The 16770-nt window shown below is 46.6% G+C and overlaps 1 protein-coding gene across 2 annotated transcripts; it reads left to right on the top strand.

The window, feature by feature from the left end:
• The first annotated feature begins 321 nt into the window (after positions 1-321).
• On the top strand, positions 322-15776 carry LOC120909462 (gastrula zinc finger protein XlCGF57.1-like). Of its 2 annotated transcripts, XM_040321237.1 has the most exons (4): positions 322-416; positions 1056-1191; positions 11305-11494; positions 13998-15776. In XM_040321237.1, the coding sequence occupies exons 3-4, from the start codon at positions 11314-11316 to the stop codon at positions 15479-15481; spliced, it is 1665 nt and encodes a 554-aa protein (XP_040177171.1). In that variant the 5' UTR covers positions 322-416; positions 1056-1191; positions 11305-11313; the 3' UTR covers positions 15482-15776. The 2 variants fall into 2 exon arrangements, with proteins under 2 accessions (XP_040177171.1, XP_040177170.1); XM_040321236.1 differs by lacking the exons at positions 322-416; positions 1056-1191 and adding an exon at positions 8518-8677.
• Positions 15777-16770: the final 994 nt, after the last annotated feature.

The raw sequence follows: 16770 nt of genomic DNA, 5'->3' as shown, positions 1-16770 counted from the left end.
TCACCGGGTAAGAGGAGACTTTATTATAAAGGAGAGAGCAGTACGGAGGGTCCACCTAGATCCCCCATCATCTGATAAACACATAGAAACAATGTATTCAGTCAGTGTGTGTGTTTCCTACAGATGGATCCAGTAATGGGAACCCATCAGAGAGATGTCCCCGTCCTCTGTATTCCCAGCCAACGGTGGGGCCCAAACTGTACGGTGGTGCACATTATTGTAAAGGAGAGAGCAGTACAGAGGATCCACCTAGATCCCCCCATCATCTGATAAACACATAGAAACAATGTATTCAGTCAGTGTGTGTGTTTCCTACAGATGGCTCCAGTAATGGGAACCCACCAGAGAGATGTCCCCGTCCTCTGTATTCCCGGGATTCCACACAGGAAGATCAAGCGATCCCTTACTATGATCAGGTAGGTGGAATGGAGCACCTAAACATTCAAAGTGAATCTAATCTCTAGTGGATGACATTCCAGCTGTTGTAGACCTACTTTTAACATATGTTGTATTATATCATTTTGGGGTTGTGTGAAGAACACACCTTCCCTTACCATCATCAGGTAGGTGGGACTGACTGCCTAGATCTGAAAACTCTATGGGATTATACTTATTTACCCGCGTATAACACGCACCCCAATTTTAAGAGGGAAGTTTAAGTAAAACAAAATTAACAGCCCCCCCCCCCCCTATCCATTATACAGCCCCCCATCCATTATACATACCTCCTCCCCAGTATACACCCCCCCATCCATTATACACCCCCCCATCCAGTACACAGCCCCCATCCATTATACAGCCCCCCTCCCCAGTGTACAGACCCCATTCAGTACACATTCCCCCCATTCATTATACAGCCCCCCCTACCCATTCTACATTATCCATTATAAAAAAAAGGGCGTCAATTTTGTTTGGGAGCCACGTCGCACGACCGCGCAATTGTCATTCAAAGTGCGACAGCGCTGAAAACTAAAAATTGGTCTAGGCAGGAAGAGGGTAAAAAAAACGGTATTGAAGTGGTTAAAGAATATTTTTATGTCATTTTGCATGTTTAGCGAAAGGCAACGATCGATGTAAAAGCGGAGGTTAAAAGGGAACAACCGGATGTGATGGGTGATCAGAGGTCTGCAGAGGAGGTTGGGATGGTGATGGAAGTTAAGGAAGAGGAACCTTCTCTAGATATCAGCACAGGTAAGTAATAGGCACTAAGTATGGGAAGGGTTATTGTTATCTTCCTTCTATCGATATAAGTTCTGCAAATGAAACATGACAGAGCAGTCCTTTTCACATCATGAGGTACACTGAGGATCAGTTATACCTGCAAGAGCAGCAAACTAGACATGCCAGTTTATTTAAAGCTAAACTCCAGTTTTCCACAGGCTCCTCTCCTGTACAAAATTAAACCCTTTCAGACCAGGCCTTCTTCTGACAATTTTGGTTTACAAGCTAGAAATTACTTAGAACCCCCAAACATTATATATTTTTCATTTTTAGCAGAGGCCCTAGAGAATAAAATGGCGGTCATTGTAATTTTTTGTTAGTTCACACGATATTTGCACAGCAGTTTAACCACTTAACACCCGGACCTTTAGGCAGCTAAAGGACCTGGCCAGTTTTTGTGATTCCGCACTGCGTCGCTTTAACAGACAATTGCGCGGTCGTGCGACGTGGCTCCCAAACAAAATTGGCGTCTTTTTTTTCCCACAAATAGAGCTTTCTTTTGGTGGTATTTGATCACCTGTGCGGTTTTAATTTTTTGCGCTATAAACAAAAAAAGAGCGACAATTTTGAAAAAATGCAATATTTTTTACTTTTTGCTATAATAAATATCTCCCAAAAATATATAAAAAATATTATTTTTTCCTCAGTTAAGGCCGATATGTATTCTTCTACATATTTTTGGTAATAGAAATCGCAATAAGCGTTTATTGATTGGTTTGCGCAAAAGTTATAGCGTTTACAAAATAGTTTTGTGGCATTTTTATTAACATTTTTTTTTTTTACTAGTAATGGCGGCGATCATCGATTTTTATCATGACTGCAACATTATGGCGGACACATCGGACACTTTTGACACCATTTTTGGACCATTGTCATTTTTTCCAGCGATCAGTGCTATAAAAATGCCCCAGATTTCTCCTCTACCTTTTGAAAGCATCAGATCGAAAAAAAAAAAATTGATCTTATGCTTTCCAAAAAAAAAAAAAAATTGTTTACATCCACCCTAAACTGGAAGTGACGTCAAGACTTGGCTCCTGGCCTCCTAGATCATAGAGGTGAGGAGAGACGACCTGGTATCTCTTCACCTCTATGGCCAACCACGTAAACTGCTGAATCATTTCTCGGGCCAGTGACTGGCTTTGGGTGATACACAGAGATGAAAACAAATCCTCCTACATAAGTTGTACCTGCTTTCCAAAAAAAAATTGTTTACATCCACCCTAAACCAGAAGTGACGTCAAGACTTCGCTCCTGGCCTCCTAGATCATAGAGGAGAGGAGAGACGATCTGGTCTCTCTTCACCTCTATGGCCTACCACCCAAACCTCTGAATCATTTGCCAGGCCAGTGACTGGCTTCCGGTGATACACAGAGATGAAACAAATCCTCCTACATAAGTTGTATCCGTTTATCCGGCGTCTTCTCTTCTCTACAGCTCTTCAAAGCCCATCATTTATACAGCCTGTCTGGCCTTTCAGAAAGCAGGGGGCGGGGAGGTGAAGTTACACTCAGGGAGCTCAGGGAAAGCTGATTGAAGGGAAGGGAACATGGCACACAGGAACGGAGCTGAGGTTGTCAATCACAGGCTATGTGTTGGAGCTCCCCCAAGGCTTTTAACATAATTTTGTTAAACTCTGCAGAGCTCAGGGAGAGCAAATTGGAAGGAAAGGACACACCCCCTCCCCCTTCACACAGAAACAGAGCTGAGGCTGTCAATCACAGGCTGTGTGTTGGAGCTCCCCAAGGCTTTTAACATAATTTTGTTACACTCTGCAGAGCTCAGGGAGAGCAAATTGGAAGGAAGGGACACACCCCCTCCCCCTTCACACAGAAACAGAGCTGAGGCTGTCAATCACAGGCTGTGTCTTGGAGCTTCCCCGAAGGCTTTTAACATGAATTTAAAAAAATTGTTTCCAACAGGTGGACAAGATGTTGAGGAAACCTTGTGGAGATGTCCTCCTGACCTTAAATTTGTCGATGACGCCCTTGCGGAATATTTCCCAGGAGCAAACCCCATCACTCCAGACATACACAGCAGACTTGGCCATCCAGATAGGGCGACCAGTCCCTCTAATCCTATTCCATCAGAAATGATTATCCCAAATCTCCATCCAGAATTTCACAACGTGGATCTTCGTGGATGGACATGGTCTTCAGCTCCATCTAATTCTGAGGGATCTTCTGATAATCCACACAAGGTTCCACCAAACGATGAAAGGTTTCCGTGTTCTGAATGCGGTAAAAAGTTTAGGAGGAAGGCGCACCTCCTTAGGCACCTGCGTCATCACACCGGCGTGCGGCCCTTTTTATGTTCGGTGTGCGGGAAGTGTTTTAAGGAGAAAATCATCCTTCTTACCCACCTGAAGACCCACACGGACGATAAGCCTTACACTTGTGCAGAGTGTGGCAAACGTTTTAAGCGGAAGGACGCACTCGTTGTGCACCAGCGGACCCACGCGGGTGGAGCATCGTACACGTGCACGGCGTGCGGGAAGTGTTATACCCGGAAGGACACTCTCCAGGCACACCAGAGAACTCACTCAAGTGAAAGGCCGTATAAGTGTACGGTGTGCGGGAGGGGTTTCACGCGGAAAGGAACGCTAACTGGTCACCAGCGAATCCACACGGGCGAGCAGCCGTTTTCTTGTGCAGAGTGCGGGAAAAGTTTCACACATAAATTTCAACTTAAGCAACACCTGCAGTTTCACATTGACGAGAGTTCCCTCGTGCTCGGCGTGCGCGCGGTCCTTCAAAACAAGTTTTGAGCTGCGGGTTCATCGGAGAGTTCACACCTTTATGCACCCCTAACTGCTAAAGCTCCCAAGGTGACCATCTCTTTTACCTTCTCCTTGGCCCAGCCATGAACATCTGTATGATGAAGATGAGGCACCAACTCAAAGCCTTAAGCTTAACCAAGGAAAGCAGGGGCTTCTTCATGGCACCAGTCATGGGAAACTTTGAGTGGAGTTTGGTTCCGCTTTAAGATTTAGGAATACACTAATGTGAGGTTTGGTGCTCGGATTTCATTTTAAGGGTTTGATTGAAGTGGAAGTCAAGGTATCGGATAGAGAAACCCTAAAAATCTTTATTAAAACAAATTGTGTAAACAAATGGTGTAAACAAATTGTGTAAGTGCCGACACCATCTCCTAGTATTGGGTCATTGATCTAAGGGGTTGTGTTCTTCTTTCAAAGATGAAATCGTTGGGGAGGCTTTGGTCAGTGGGGCGATTGTATGACACTGGGAGGAGCTTTGCGTGACAATGGGAGGCGCCGTGCTATCACTTAGACCAGGCAGGTCCAAAGTCCGGGCCAATCACGGCCCTGCGTTTCAGTTTTGAACGCCCCGCCTGGTTATCTGGACATATATATCTTTTGTGGCCCCCAACGATTTCCCAGTGCTGGGGCCACAAAAGATAAATATTCTGGCTGCCTTGTAGGGGTCAGGGAGGAAGCGGGACAAGTGCCGAACATACAGGAGAGGAGTATTTCCTGTTTAAACAGCAGCCTCTGTAATAGGAAGTCCCGTCTCCGGCGCTGCCATTGGACGACGGTTCTCTCCATCAAAGGAGGCTGGACTTTCCATTAAAGAGGCCGCCAATAAAACAGGATTTTAAGATTATGTAATCTTTTAGCGGTCGTCCCGCCCCCCTCCCTGTCCCCTCCAAGGCTGCAGATCGATGGGCATCAATCAGGCTGCACTGATGGCAGTGGTGGGTGCTGCATTCCTGGCAATGGTGGGTGCTGCATTCCTGGCAATGGTGGGTGCTGCATTCCTGGCAATGGTGGGTGCTGCATTCATGGCAATGGTGGGTGCTGCATTCCTGGCAATGGTGGGTGCTGCGTTCCTGGCAATGGTGGGTGCTGCATTCCTGGCCATGGTGGGTGCTGCATTCCTGGCCATGGTGGGTGCTGCATTCCTGGCCATGGTGGGTGCTGCATCCCTGGCAATGGTGGGTGCTGCATTCATGACAATATTGGGTGCTGCATTCATGACAATATTGGGTGCTGCATTCATGACAATAATGGGTGCTGCATTCATGGCACAAGACGGAGTGCTGCATTGATGGCAATGGTGGATGCTGCATTCGTGGCACAATACTGGGTGCTGCATTCATGGCAATGGTTGGTGCTGCATTCCTGCCAATGGTGGGTGCTGCATTCCTGCCAATGGTGGGTGCTGCATTCCTGGCAATGGTGAGTGCTGCATTCCTGACAATGGTGGGTGTGCATTCCTGGCAATGGTGGGTGCTGCACTGATGGAAATGGGAGTGCTGCACTGATGGCAATGGTGGGTGCTACATTCATGGCACCTGTGAGGCTGCAGATGGATGGGCACTGATTAGGTGGCATTGATGGGCACTGACCCTTATTTTGCTTCACAGCTCTTTATTTAAAAAAAAAAAAAAAATTCCGAAACGTCCCCTCTTAAAGTGAAGGTGTGTGTTATACGCCAATAAATACGGTATATCCAAATAATACACCCAAGCTCATCTCTTCACCACACACAACTACAAAGGCGAGAGGGTTCTTGTTGGGCCGTGTATTAGTGCTCGGAGGAACACACTTAAGCCTCGTACACACGATCGGACAAATCCGTGGATTTTTGCCCGAAGGGCGTTGTCCGTATACTCGTTCTGCATACAGACGGCAGAACATTCTCAGCCAACATACACTAAACCATGTGGTTTATCAGCTCTTTACCGCCACCCTTTGGGCAACTTCTGCTATTTATTTTCTGATGTTTAGCATTGGTTCGGAGCATGCGTGTTTTGTACTTTGGATTTTAGTCCGACGGACTTGTGTGCACACAATCGGATAATCCGACGGAACACATTTGTTGTCGGACAATTTGAGAGCATGAACATCCAACATTTGGACAACAATTGTCCGATGGAGCGTACAGACAGTCGGATTGTCCGATTAAAACACGTCCGTCGGAAAATTGTTGTCGGAAAGTCTGATCGTGTGTACGGGCCTTTAGAACAAATTTTAATGGTTCAAAGAATGTCAGGCCCTCACCCATGTTCACTTCATCAAACCTCTTTGAAAAAAGTTTGGACACCCCTGACTTATGCCGTGTACACACGATAATTTTTCAGCATGAAAAAAAAAACTTTGTTTTTCAGCATGTCGAAAAAATTAAGTTTTTCCAACTTCATCATTAAAACGACGTTGCCCACACACCATCATTTTTAAAAAATGCTCTAGCAAAGCGCGGTGACGTACAACACGTACGACGGCACTATAAAGGGGAAGTTCCATGCGCCTTTGGGCTGCTTTAGCTGATTTTGTGTTAGTAAAAGACGATTCGCGCTTTTTTGTCTGTTACAGCGTGATGAATGTGCCATCTCCATTATGAACGGTAGTTTTACCAGAACGAGTGCTCCCGTCTCATAACTTGCTTATGAGCATGCGCAGGTTTTTAACGTCATTTTAGCCCACACACGATCGTTTTTTACAACCTGAAAAATGACATTGTTTAAAACGACGTTAAAAAATGCAGCATGTTCGAATTTTTTTTTTTTGGCTTCCCAAGTAAAAATTGGTTATTTGGGGAGCCATAGCCCAGTCTGAATAATGTGTCTGCCTGAAACCCGGACACATGATTCAAAGCCAGGACTGTCCGAGTAAATCCCAGACAGGTGGCAACCCTAGGACAGGCACTGATGTTGGACGAGAAGGCCTGGCCCAGTCTCTGCTCTAATTCATCCCTAAGGCCGGGTACACACGGACAAACATGTATGGTGAAAGCGGTCCGTCGGACCGTTTTCACCATACATGTCTGCCAGAGGGCTTCTGTACGATGGTTGTACACACCATCGTACAGAAGTCCGCGCGTAAACAATACGCGGGGCGTGTCCGCGGTGTCGCCGCGTCGATGACGCGGTGTCGCCGCGACAATGACGCGGCGACGTGGGCGGCCCGCCTTTAAAATGCTTCCACGCATGCGTCGAAGTCATTCGACGCATGCGAGGCACGGCGGGCGGCTGGACATGTACGGTAGGTCTGTACTGACGACCGTACATGTCCGAGCGGGCTGAATTCCAGCGGGCTGTTTTAAAACAAGTCCAGGAATATTTGTCTGCTGGGAAAAGGCCCGGCGGGCAAATGTTTGCTGGAATTCGGCCCGCTCGCGCCCACACACGACCAAACATGTCTGCTGAAACTGGCCTGCGGGCCAGTTTCAGCAGACATGTTTGCTCGTGAGTATGGGGCCTTAGGTGTTCTCTCGGGTTGAGGTCAGGACTCTGTGCAGACCAGTCAAGTTCCTCCACCCCAAACTCACTCATCCATGTCTTTTTGGACCTTGCTTTGTGCACTGGTGTGCAGTCATGTTGGAACAGGACGGGGCCAAACTGTTCCCACAAAGTTGGGAGCATGAAATTGTCCAAAATTTGTATTTAGAGTTATAATTTCCCTTCACTGGAACTAAGGGGCCTAGCCCAACCACTGAAAAACAACCCTGCACCATAATCCCCCCTCCACCAAATGATTTGAACCAGTGCACAAAGCAAGGTCCTTAAAGACATGGATGAGCGAGTTTGGGGTGGAGGAACTTGTCTGACCTGCACCCGATAGAACATGTTTGGAATGAATTAGAGCGGAGACTGCAAGCCAGACCTTCTCGTCCAACATCAGTGCCTGACCTCACAAATGCGCTTCTGGAAGAATGGTCAAACATTCCCATAGACACACTCCTAAACCTTGTGGACGGCCTTCCCAGAAGAGTTGTAGCTGTTATAGCTGCAAAGGGTGGGACCAACTCCATATTGAACCCTACGGACTAAGACTGGGATGCCATTAAAGTTCATGTGTGTGTGAAGACAGGTGTCAGAATACTTTTGATAATATAGTGTGTCTTCCATCTGAACAATGTTTCTAAATTCTGTATCAGGTGACTTGTTTCTATGACCTCAGTATTACAGCTGTTGGATTTTAACAGCAACTCCAGGCTGTCATTTTGGCAGCTGGGAGATGCTTTCAGGTACGAGTGTGGAAAGCAGCAGAGGGGAAGAACTCCCAGAAGAGTATAGCTGCAAAGGGCGGGGCCAACTCAAGATGGAACCCTACGGACTAAGACTGGCATGCCATTAAAGTTTATGTGTGTGTAAAGGAAGGCGTCCCAATATATTTGGTAATATAGAGTGTGTGTGTGTGTGCGTCTATATACACTATATATATATATATATATATATATATATATATATATATATATATATATATATATATATATATATATACAGTATATTCTATCACAAGAAAAATCTAGGAGCCAGACAACTGATAAACTTTGAGGGACGCAGTTCCTCTGTTCCCCATAAGATGGCAATTACACTTCTGCTCGGTGGAACGCACAGACAGGAAGTGATGTCAGGTACAGACAGGAAGTTCCGGGTGAGAGGTGAATTGGAGGGAAGTAGAGAGGAGACATTGCTGAAAATGGCAGCAGAGGAGGTAATAAGATATTATTTGTTATTTACACTCCCTAAGGCTGCCCATACATTATTCTTTTTTAAATTTTTCATTCAACCAAAAGGTTGAATGGAAGAAAAAAAAAAGGTCTTGTTTTCCCACGTGGATGGGGGGGAACCTCCCGCTTAGTTATTGTATTCTGACAGCGCGGAGATTCCCCACCATAGCTGACTGATTGGGAAGAACCCTGACAGGCTCGTTGTACAGATGTAGATCGGTAGATGGACTATTGTACAACCAGCCTGCCAATACATGGATCCAAATTCAGCCGGTCCTTGCTGAAACGGACCCAATTTTCATCCATGTTTGGGTGGCTTAACTCCATCGTGTCCGTCATCTTTCTCCATATTCAATGTTACGACTTTTTATCTTCAGCAGACTGCCACAAAAATACGTCATACAATAATATCCAGCCATACACGTAATACAATTTAGAGCGACGCGCTTATAGCATCATATTCTGACGTAAGATGACTATTCTCAAGGTTTCACCTTTCGCTGTGACCGAACCCAGAGACTCTGAAAAGACATCTCTTGTGTTGTTTGTGCTTGACCGATGCCCGGTGCATGCTGTGCTGTACGTTACAGACTCCTGACGAGGGATGCACTAATACCATTTTTCGAACACCAAGTTCGAGTACCAATACTGACACACAGCAACACCGATCGACGCGATGCGCGCCCCCATGGGTGGGGAGGAGGAGGCGAGGAAGGCACGCGGCAGAGATCACACCTGGCAGAGGGAAGGAGGAGGCAACAGGCAGAAGTGACAGACGGCGGGAGGAGGTGGGGAAGGCACCCGGCAGAGGTCACAGCTGATGAGAGGGGTGGAGGAGGTGGGGAATGCACCCGGGAGAGGTCACAGCTGATAGGAGGGTTTTGAGGAGGTGGGGAATGCACCTGGGAGAGGTCACAGCTGAGGGGAGGAGGAGGTGGGGAGGGCACCCGGCAGAGGTCACAGCTGACAGAAGGGGAGGAGGAGGTGGGGAAGGCACCTGGCAGAGGTCACAGCTGGCGGAAGGGGAGGAGGAGGTGAGGAAGACACCCGGCAGAGGTCACAGCTGACGGAAGGGGAGGAGGTCGGGATGGCACCTGGCAGAGGTCACAGCTGACGGAAGGGGAGGAGGTCGGGATGGCACCTGGCAGAGGTCACAGCTGACGGGAGGAGGTGGTGGGGAATGCACCCGGCAGAGGTCACAGCTGACAGGAGGAGGTGGAGAGGGCACCCGGCAGAGGTCACAGCTGACAGAAGGGGAGGAGGAGGTGGGGAAGGCACCCGGCAGAGGTCACAGCTGACAGGAGAAAAAGGCAGGGAGGGCACCCGGCAGAGGTCACAGCTGACAGAAGGGGAGGAGGTGGGGAAGGCACCCGGCAGAGGTCACAGCTGACGGAAGGGGAGGAGGAGGTCGGGAAGGCACTCGGCAGAGGTCACAGCTGACGGGAGGAGAGGAGGTGGTAGGGGAATGCACCCAGCAGAGGTCACAGCTGACGGAAGGGGAGGAGGAGGTCGGGAAGGCACTCGGCAGAGGTCACAGCTGACGGGAGGAGGTGGAGAAGGTACAGGGCAGAGGTGACAGCTGGCAGGAGGGAAAAGAAGGAGCCAATGGGCAGAAGTGACAGCTGGCGGGGAGGGGAAGGGGAATCCCGCTGATAGCTGAAATGTAATTGTTTGTTAATGACGCAGCCTTATTAACCGATAATTGCCGGCATTCTTTTGTTTACATTTCAGCTGTCAGCGGGGGGGGGAATGCCGCTGACAGAACCGAGCTTGCAAGTTTCTGTTTCTAGTATTGGAGAATTTGCATGAGTACCGATACTTATGCAAATGCTTAGTTTCTATACCGGTATCGGTGCAACCATACTCCTGACCTCTGCACCCTATAAGTTTGTTTTACATCCACATACTCCTTATGGCACCACTCCATATCCAATGTTGTATGTTACATATTCGTGTACTTCCTGAGTTCTGCACTTTGTACCCTGTGCTGCATGTTACAGAATACTGATGCCTTCGCTCTTTATGCTGTGCTGTACATTACAGACTCCTGACCCCTGCACTGAACACTAAGGTGTACTTGCATACTCCCGAGCTCTGCACTTTGTACCCTGTGCTGTCTGTTACAGAATACTGATGCCTCCACTCTACTGTATATATTATGTTGTACATGGCATATTCCTGACCCCTGCACTGTTAACATTGGTTGTACATTGTATACTCCTGATCTCTGCACTTTGCAACTTGTGCTGTATGTTACAGAATACTGATGTCTTGACTCTATATGCTTTGCAGTACATTACATACTCCTGACCCGTGCACTAACTACACTAAGGCGTACTTGCATATTTCTGAGCTCTGCACTTTATACCTTGTGTTGTAATTTATAGACTACTGGCACCAGCCCTGTATACACTATTTGGTATATTACACAGTCCTCACCCCAGCACGAATGTACTATTTTGTACAGTATACTTCGAACCCCTGCTCTGTAAATGCTATGTTGTATTTTACATACTCCTAACACCTTCACTCTGTATGATATGCCATGGCATGCTACTGACCATCGTGTTCACTGTCCTTGCTGCTTGCTAAATAGTTTTTAACGGTTTAGGCTGAGGACATGATGGACATAAAAGTGGAAGTCAAAGAGGAAGAAGAAGAAACGTCTATTAGTGGTGATCTGCTCCCTATGGAAGAAGAAGAGGATGAGGAGGAGGAAGAGGATGATGAGGAGGAGGAAGAGAAGGAGGTGGTGAATGTGATCATTAAAGATGAGGAGACTTCTCTAAATATCAGCACTGGTGAGTCTTGGATGACATGGATGATAAATGTTGGTCCAGCAACGTAGAAATACAAATGATTCATCTATCTATCTATATATATCTCTCTATATATATATATATATATATATATATATATATATATATATATATATATATATATATATATATATATATATATATATATATATATATATATATATATATCTTTAGTTATCACTTGAGGAATCTCCAGCAGGAGGAAGGAGGTCCTGATCCCTCTATATAGATCTTTACATCACTAGAGGGGTCACCAGCAGGAGGAAGGAGGTCCTGATCCCTCTATATAGATCTTTATATCACTAGAGGGATCACCAGCAGGAGGAAGGAGGTCCTGATCCCTCTATATAGATCTTTTATATCACTAGAGGGATCACCAGTAGGAGGAAGGAGGTCCTGATTCCTCTATATAGATCTTTATATCAATAGAGGGATCACCAGCAGGAGGAAGGAGGTCCTGATTCCTCTATATAGATCTTTATATCAATAGAGGGATCACCAGCAGGAGGAAGGAGGTCCTGATTCCTCTATATCGATCTTTATATCACTAGAGGGATCACCAGCAGGAGGAAGGAGGTCCTGATTCCTCTATATAGATCTTTATATCACTAGAGGGGTCACCAGCAGGAGGAAGGAGGTCCTGATTCCTCTATATCGATCTTTATATCACTAGAGGGATCACCAGCAGGAGGAAGGAGGTCCTGATTCCTCTATATAGATCTTTATATCACTAGAGGGATCACCAGCAGGAGGAAGGAGGTCCTGATTCCTCTATATCGATCTTTATATCACTAGAGGGATCACCAGCAGGAGGAAGGAGGTCCTGATTCCTCTATATAGATCTTTATATCACTAGAGGGGTCACCAGCAGGAGGAAGGAGGTCCTGATCCCTCTATATAGATCTTTTATATCACTAGAGGGATCACCAGCAGGAGGAAGGAGGTCCTGATTCCTCTATATAAATCTTTATATCTCTAGCCACTTAAGCCCTGGACCATTTGGCTGGCCAAAGACCAGAACACTTTTAGAAATGCGGCACTGCGTCAATTTAACTGACAATTGCGCGGTCGTGCGACGTGGCTCCCAAACAAAATTGACGTCCTTCTTTTCCCCATAGATAGAGCTTTATTTTGGTGGTATTTGATCACCTCTGCAGTTTTTATTTTTTGCTCTATAAACAAGAATAGAGCGACAATTTTGAAAAAAATATCTATATTTTGTACTTTTTGCTATAATAAATATCCCAATTTTTTTTATAAAAAAAGCAAATTTTTCCTCAGTTTGGGCCGATACGTATTCTTCTACATATTTTTGGTAAAAAAAAAATCGCAATAAGCATATATTGATTGGTTTGCGCAAAAGTTATAGCGTCTACAAAATAGGGGATAGTTTTACGGCATTTTTATTATCATCATTTTTTTTTTACTAGTAATGGCGGCGATCTGCGATTTTTATCGTGACTGCGACTTTATGGCGGACACATCAGGCACTTTTGACGCTATTTTGGGACCATTCACATTTATACAGTGATCAGTGCTATTAAAATGCACTGATTACTGTATAAATGTGACTGGCAGGGAAGCGTTAACCTCTTCCCCATCCCCTACTGGTTAAGTGTGTCCTAGGGAGTGATTCTAACTGTTAGGGGGCGTGGCTTACTGTGACACGTCACTGATCGCTGCTCCCAAAGAGAAGGAGCAGACGATCAGTGTTCTGTCACTAGGCAGAACGGGGAGATGCCTTGTTTACAAAGGCATCCCCTCGTTTTGCCGTTCCATGACCCATTCTCGGGACACCGGCAGACATCAAGTCCGTGGGTCCCGCGGGCGTGGTCAGGGGGTAGGTTCTGCCTGCCCGAGCCATACTGCCGACGGAAATGACACTTTTGACACATTTTTGGGACCACTGTCATTTTTACAGTGAGCAGTGCTATAAAAATTCACCGATTACTGTGAAAATGACACTGGCAGTGAAGGGGTTAACCACTAGGTGGCGCCAAAGGGGTTAAGTGCGCCTGGGGAGTGATTCTAACTGTTAGGGGGAGGAGCTACTAGTGACACGTCACTGATCACTGTTCCCCATTACAGGGAACAGTAGATCACTGACGTGTCACTAGGCAGAACAGGGCAATGCCTTGTTTACAAAGGCGTCCCCCTGTTCTGCCTTTGCCGGCCGCAATGGGAACATCGAGTAACCGGGACCCGTGGGCACACTCACGAGGCAAGCCTCCGGCGGCGTGCGTGGGCGTCAAATTTAAAGGGACGTACAGGTACGCCCATCTGCCTGCCCGTGCCATTGTGTCGACGTATATCATCGTGCGGCAGTCGGCAAGTGGCTAGAGAAGTCACCAGCATGAGGTCCTTATTGCTCTATATAGATCTTGATATCACTAGAGGGGTCACCAGCAGGGGAAGGAGGTCCCGATCAGAAAATATGAAGAGGCACATTGCTTTGAATACTAATTTAAAAACTTGTTTCCAACAGATGGAGAGTATGTCTGGAATACTTCAGAGGAACATCATGACTTAGTTTCGGATTACAAATCGGAGGGTTGTTCCAAGTCTCAGTATTCTCGAGAAGCTAAGCCTGCTACTCTAAATATAGAGGACAAACCTTATCACGATAACAGATCAACAGGTCCCTCTAATTCTGAGGAATCTTCTGGAAAATTCAATTCTTCTACCCAAAATATCCATCTGGAACAACCTTCTAAGCCACGTACTGCTCAACACAGCGAGAAGATCTTTTCCTGTTCGGAGTGTGATAAATATTTCACGAGGAAGGCACATCTCATCAGACATCAGAATAATCACTCCGGAGTGCGACCCTTTCCGTGTCCGGAGTGCGGGAAATCTTTCAGGGACAAATGGAGCCTTGTCCTACACCAGAGGGTCCACAAGGACGAGAGACCTTTTCCGTGCTCTGAGTGCGGTCAGAGCTTTAAATGGAAATCTTATCTCGTGACGCATCTCAAAGCCCACAGGGGTGAGACTCCTTTTTCGTGTTCCGAGTGCGGGAAGTCTTTCAAAGAAAAGAAAGCCTTCGTAATACACCAGCGAGTCCACACGGGGGAAATGCCATATTCTTGTACGGTGTGCGGGAAGAGTTACACTCGGAAGGATAGTCTGATCACACACCAGCGCACCCACACGGGTGAAATGCCGTATACTTGTACAGAGTGCGGTAAGGGTTTCACGCGGAAACAAACGCTCCTCAAACACCATCGAACTCACACAGGGGAGCGCCCGTATACCTGTCCAGAGTGCGGCAAATGCTTCACCCAGAAATTCTGCCTTGACCAACATCGGAAAATCCACTTAGACAAGAAGGCCTTCTCCTGCTTGCAGAGCGACCGATCGTCGACAACAGAGCTTCAGGCACAACGGAACGTTCCCAACAGCGAGAAACTCTTCATGTGCTTAGAGTGCGATTATGTATTTATATCCAAGGCCCAACTCCTTATACATCGGAGGGTTCACACCGGAGAGAAACCCTTTTCCTGCGCCGAGTGCGGCAAATGCTTTTCACAGAAAGGAAGCCTCAACACCCATTTGAAATGTCACACCGGCGAGAAGCCCTTCACCTGTTCGGAGTGCGGGAGGTGTTTTATACAGAAGGGACAGCTCCTTACGCACCAGAGAAGGCACACGGCGCAGCGTCCTTATGCCTGCTCGGAGTGCGACAAGGCGTTCAAAGTAAAATACGAACTCCTTCAACACCAGAGGTTCCACACCGGGGAGAAGATCTCCTCCTGTGGACGGTGCGGGAAATGCTTCATAAAGAAGTCACAACTGATTGTACACGAGAGGGGTCACACTGGCGAGAGGCCTTTTTCATGTCCCCATTGCGGGAAACGTTTTGCGCAAAAAGGTCACCTCAATAATCACATGAAAGTGCACACTGAGGAGAAGTCACTTTCCTGCTGTGAGGGGACGGGTAACACCGAAAGTGGATCTAATTCAACATGAAAGAACCCAAGCCTGCTGGAGATGACGACAAACGTATGGGGGTGTTTTGTAGGACTTACTAAGAGCTGTTGGGTATTAAAGGTGACTCGTAACATAATACAATCCCTTGCCTCCTTTGCATCCCACAATACAGTCCCTAGTCCCTTCTCCGTGACTCATTCTGTAATCTGATCTCCCTTTAGTCCTGTTTTATAATAAAGCTGAATAATGAGTTAGAGAAAATGCTTGTTATCACTTAAAGCACACATCCTACTGACTATGGTGTGTATATATATTAAAAAAAATGTTTAACAACTATGCGTTTCCTGTCAGACATGGAGGATCATAAAGCTCTCCAGACAATAAATTAAGATATATACCATGTTTCCCCGAAAATAAGACGTACTCCTAAAATAAGCTGTAGCAGGATTTCCAAGCATTTCCGAAATATAAGCCATACCCCCGAAAATAAGACGTAGTGATGGGCGTGACTATGCGTAGCGGTAAACAAAACGTGATAGGCGTATGTAACGTAGTGTACTGGTGCGGAGCTGTAAAACAGTCGTGCAGCCCTTCTTATCTGCTCCATCATGACAGCTGCTACGGTATCTCTAGGTGACCGGAGAGGTGTCGGCAGCCCCATCAATAAGGTCGGCTCCCCCTGTCAGGTCCCGCTGAAAGTGAAAGTAAAAAGTCTCCTCAGTGAAGTGACCAAGTGAGGAGCAGGACGCTCTGTCCTCAGGGGAAGAAGTAAAGCTGCTCCCCAGCACTAACCAGCAACAGTCTCTCACCCCACACAAACACCAGGGTATCTCCTGGTAAAAGGGGGAAAAGCTTCAGCAGACTACTGAGCCCAAAGAGATCACCCCAGCTCCACTGTGCTCCAAATCAGAAGAAGTAAAGCTTCTCCCCAGCACTGACCAGCAACAGTCTCTCACGCCACACAAACACCAGGGGATAGGGGGAAAAGCTTCAATAAAATAAGACATCCCCTGAAAATAAGCCATAGTGTGTTTTCTTGAGGAAAAATAAATATAAGACGGTGTCTTATTTTCGGGGAAACACGGTAGGAAATAAAAGCAGCTGATGGAGTCTAGTTCAATTGTTAATTTCCCTAGGGAGGGTATAGAGGTCGATTTCCAACGTTGAGGAATGACTGTTCTGGCTGTATTGAGGAAGTGTCTAAGCACATCATTTTTTCACTGACTGAAGAGATCCAGGTATAATGGACAGGAGAGCCACCCTGGCGATGGTTGAGTAAAGATACCAATTAGTTTACAGTATAGATGGATTTTTTTTTTTTCAAAACA

The sequence above is a fragment of the Rana temporaria genome, chromosome 8, assembly GCF_905171775.1.
Source record: "Rana temporaria chromosome 8, aRanTem1.1, whole genome shotgun sequence".
NCBI lineage: Eukaryota > Metazoa > Chordata > Amphibia > Anura > Ranidae > Rana > Rana temporaria.
The sequence above is the reverse complement of the archived record's forward strand: the minus strand, read 5'-3'. Positions and strand labels throughout refer to the sequence as shown.

Bases quoted from the DNA above. Each gene is read 5' to 3' on its own strand.
- LOC120909462 (XM_040321236.1), top strand. From the start codon at position 8,546: ATGGCAATTACACTTCTGCTCGGTGGAACGCACAGACAGGAAGTGATG. The intron at 8,678-11,304 runs GTAATAAGATAT...TTAACGGTTTAG, and splicing joins TGAAAATGGCAGCAGAGGAG to GCTGAGGACATGATGGACAT. The intron at 11,495-13,997 runs GTGAGTCTTGGA...TGTTTCCAACAG, and splicing joins TTCTCTAAATATCAGCACTG to ATGGAGAGTATGTCTGGAAT.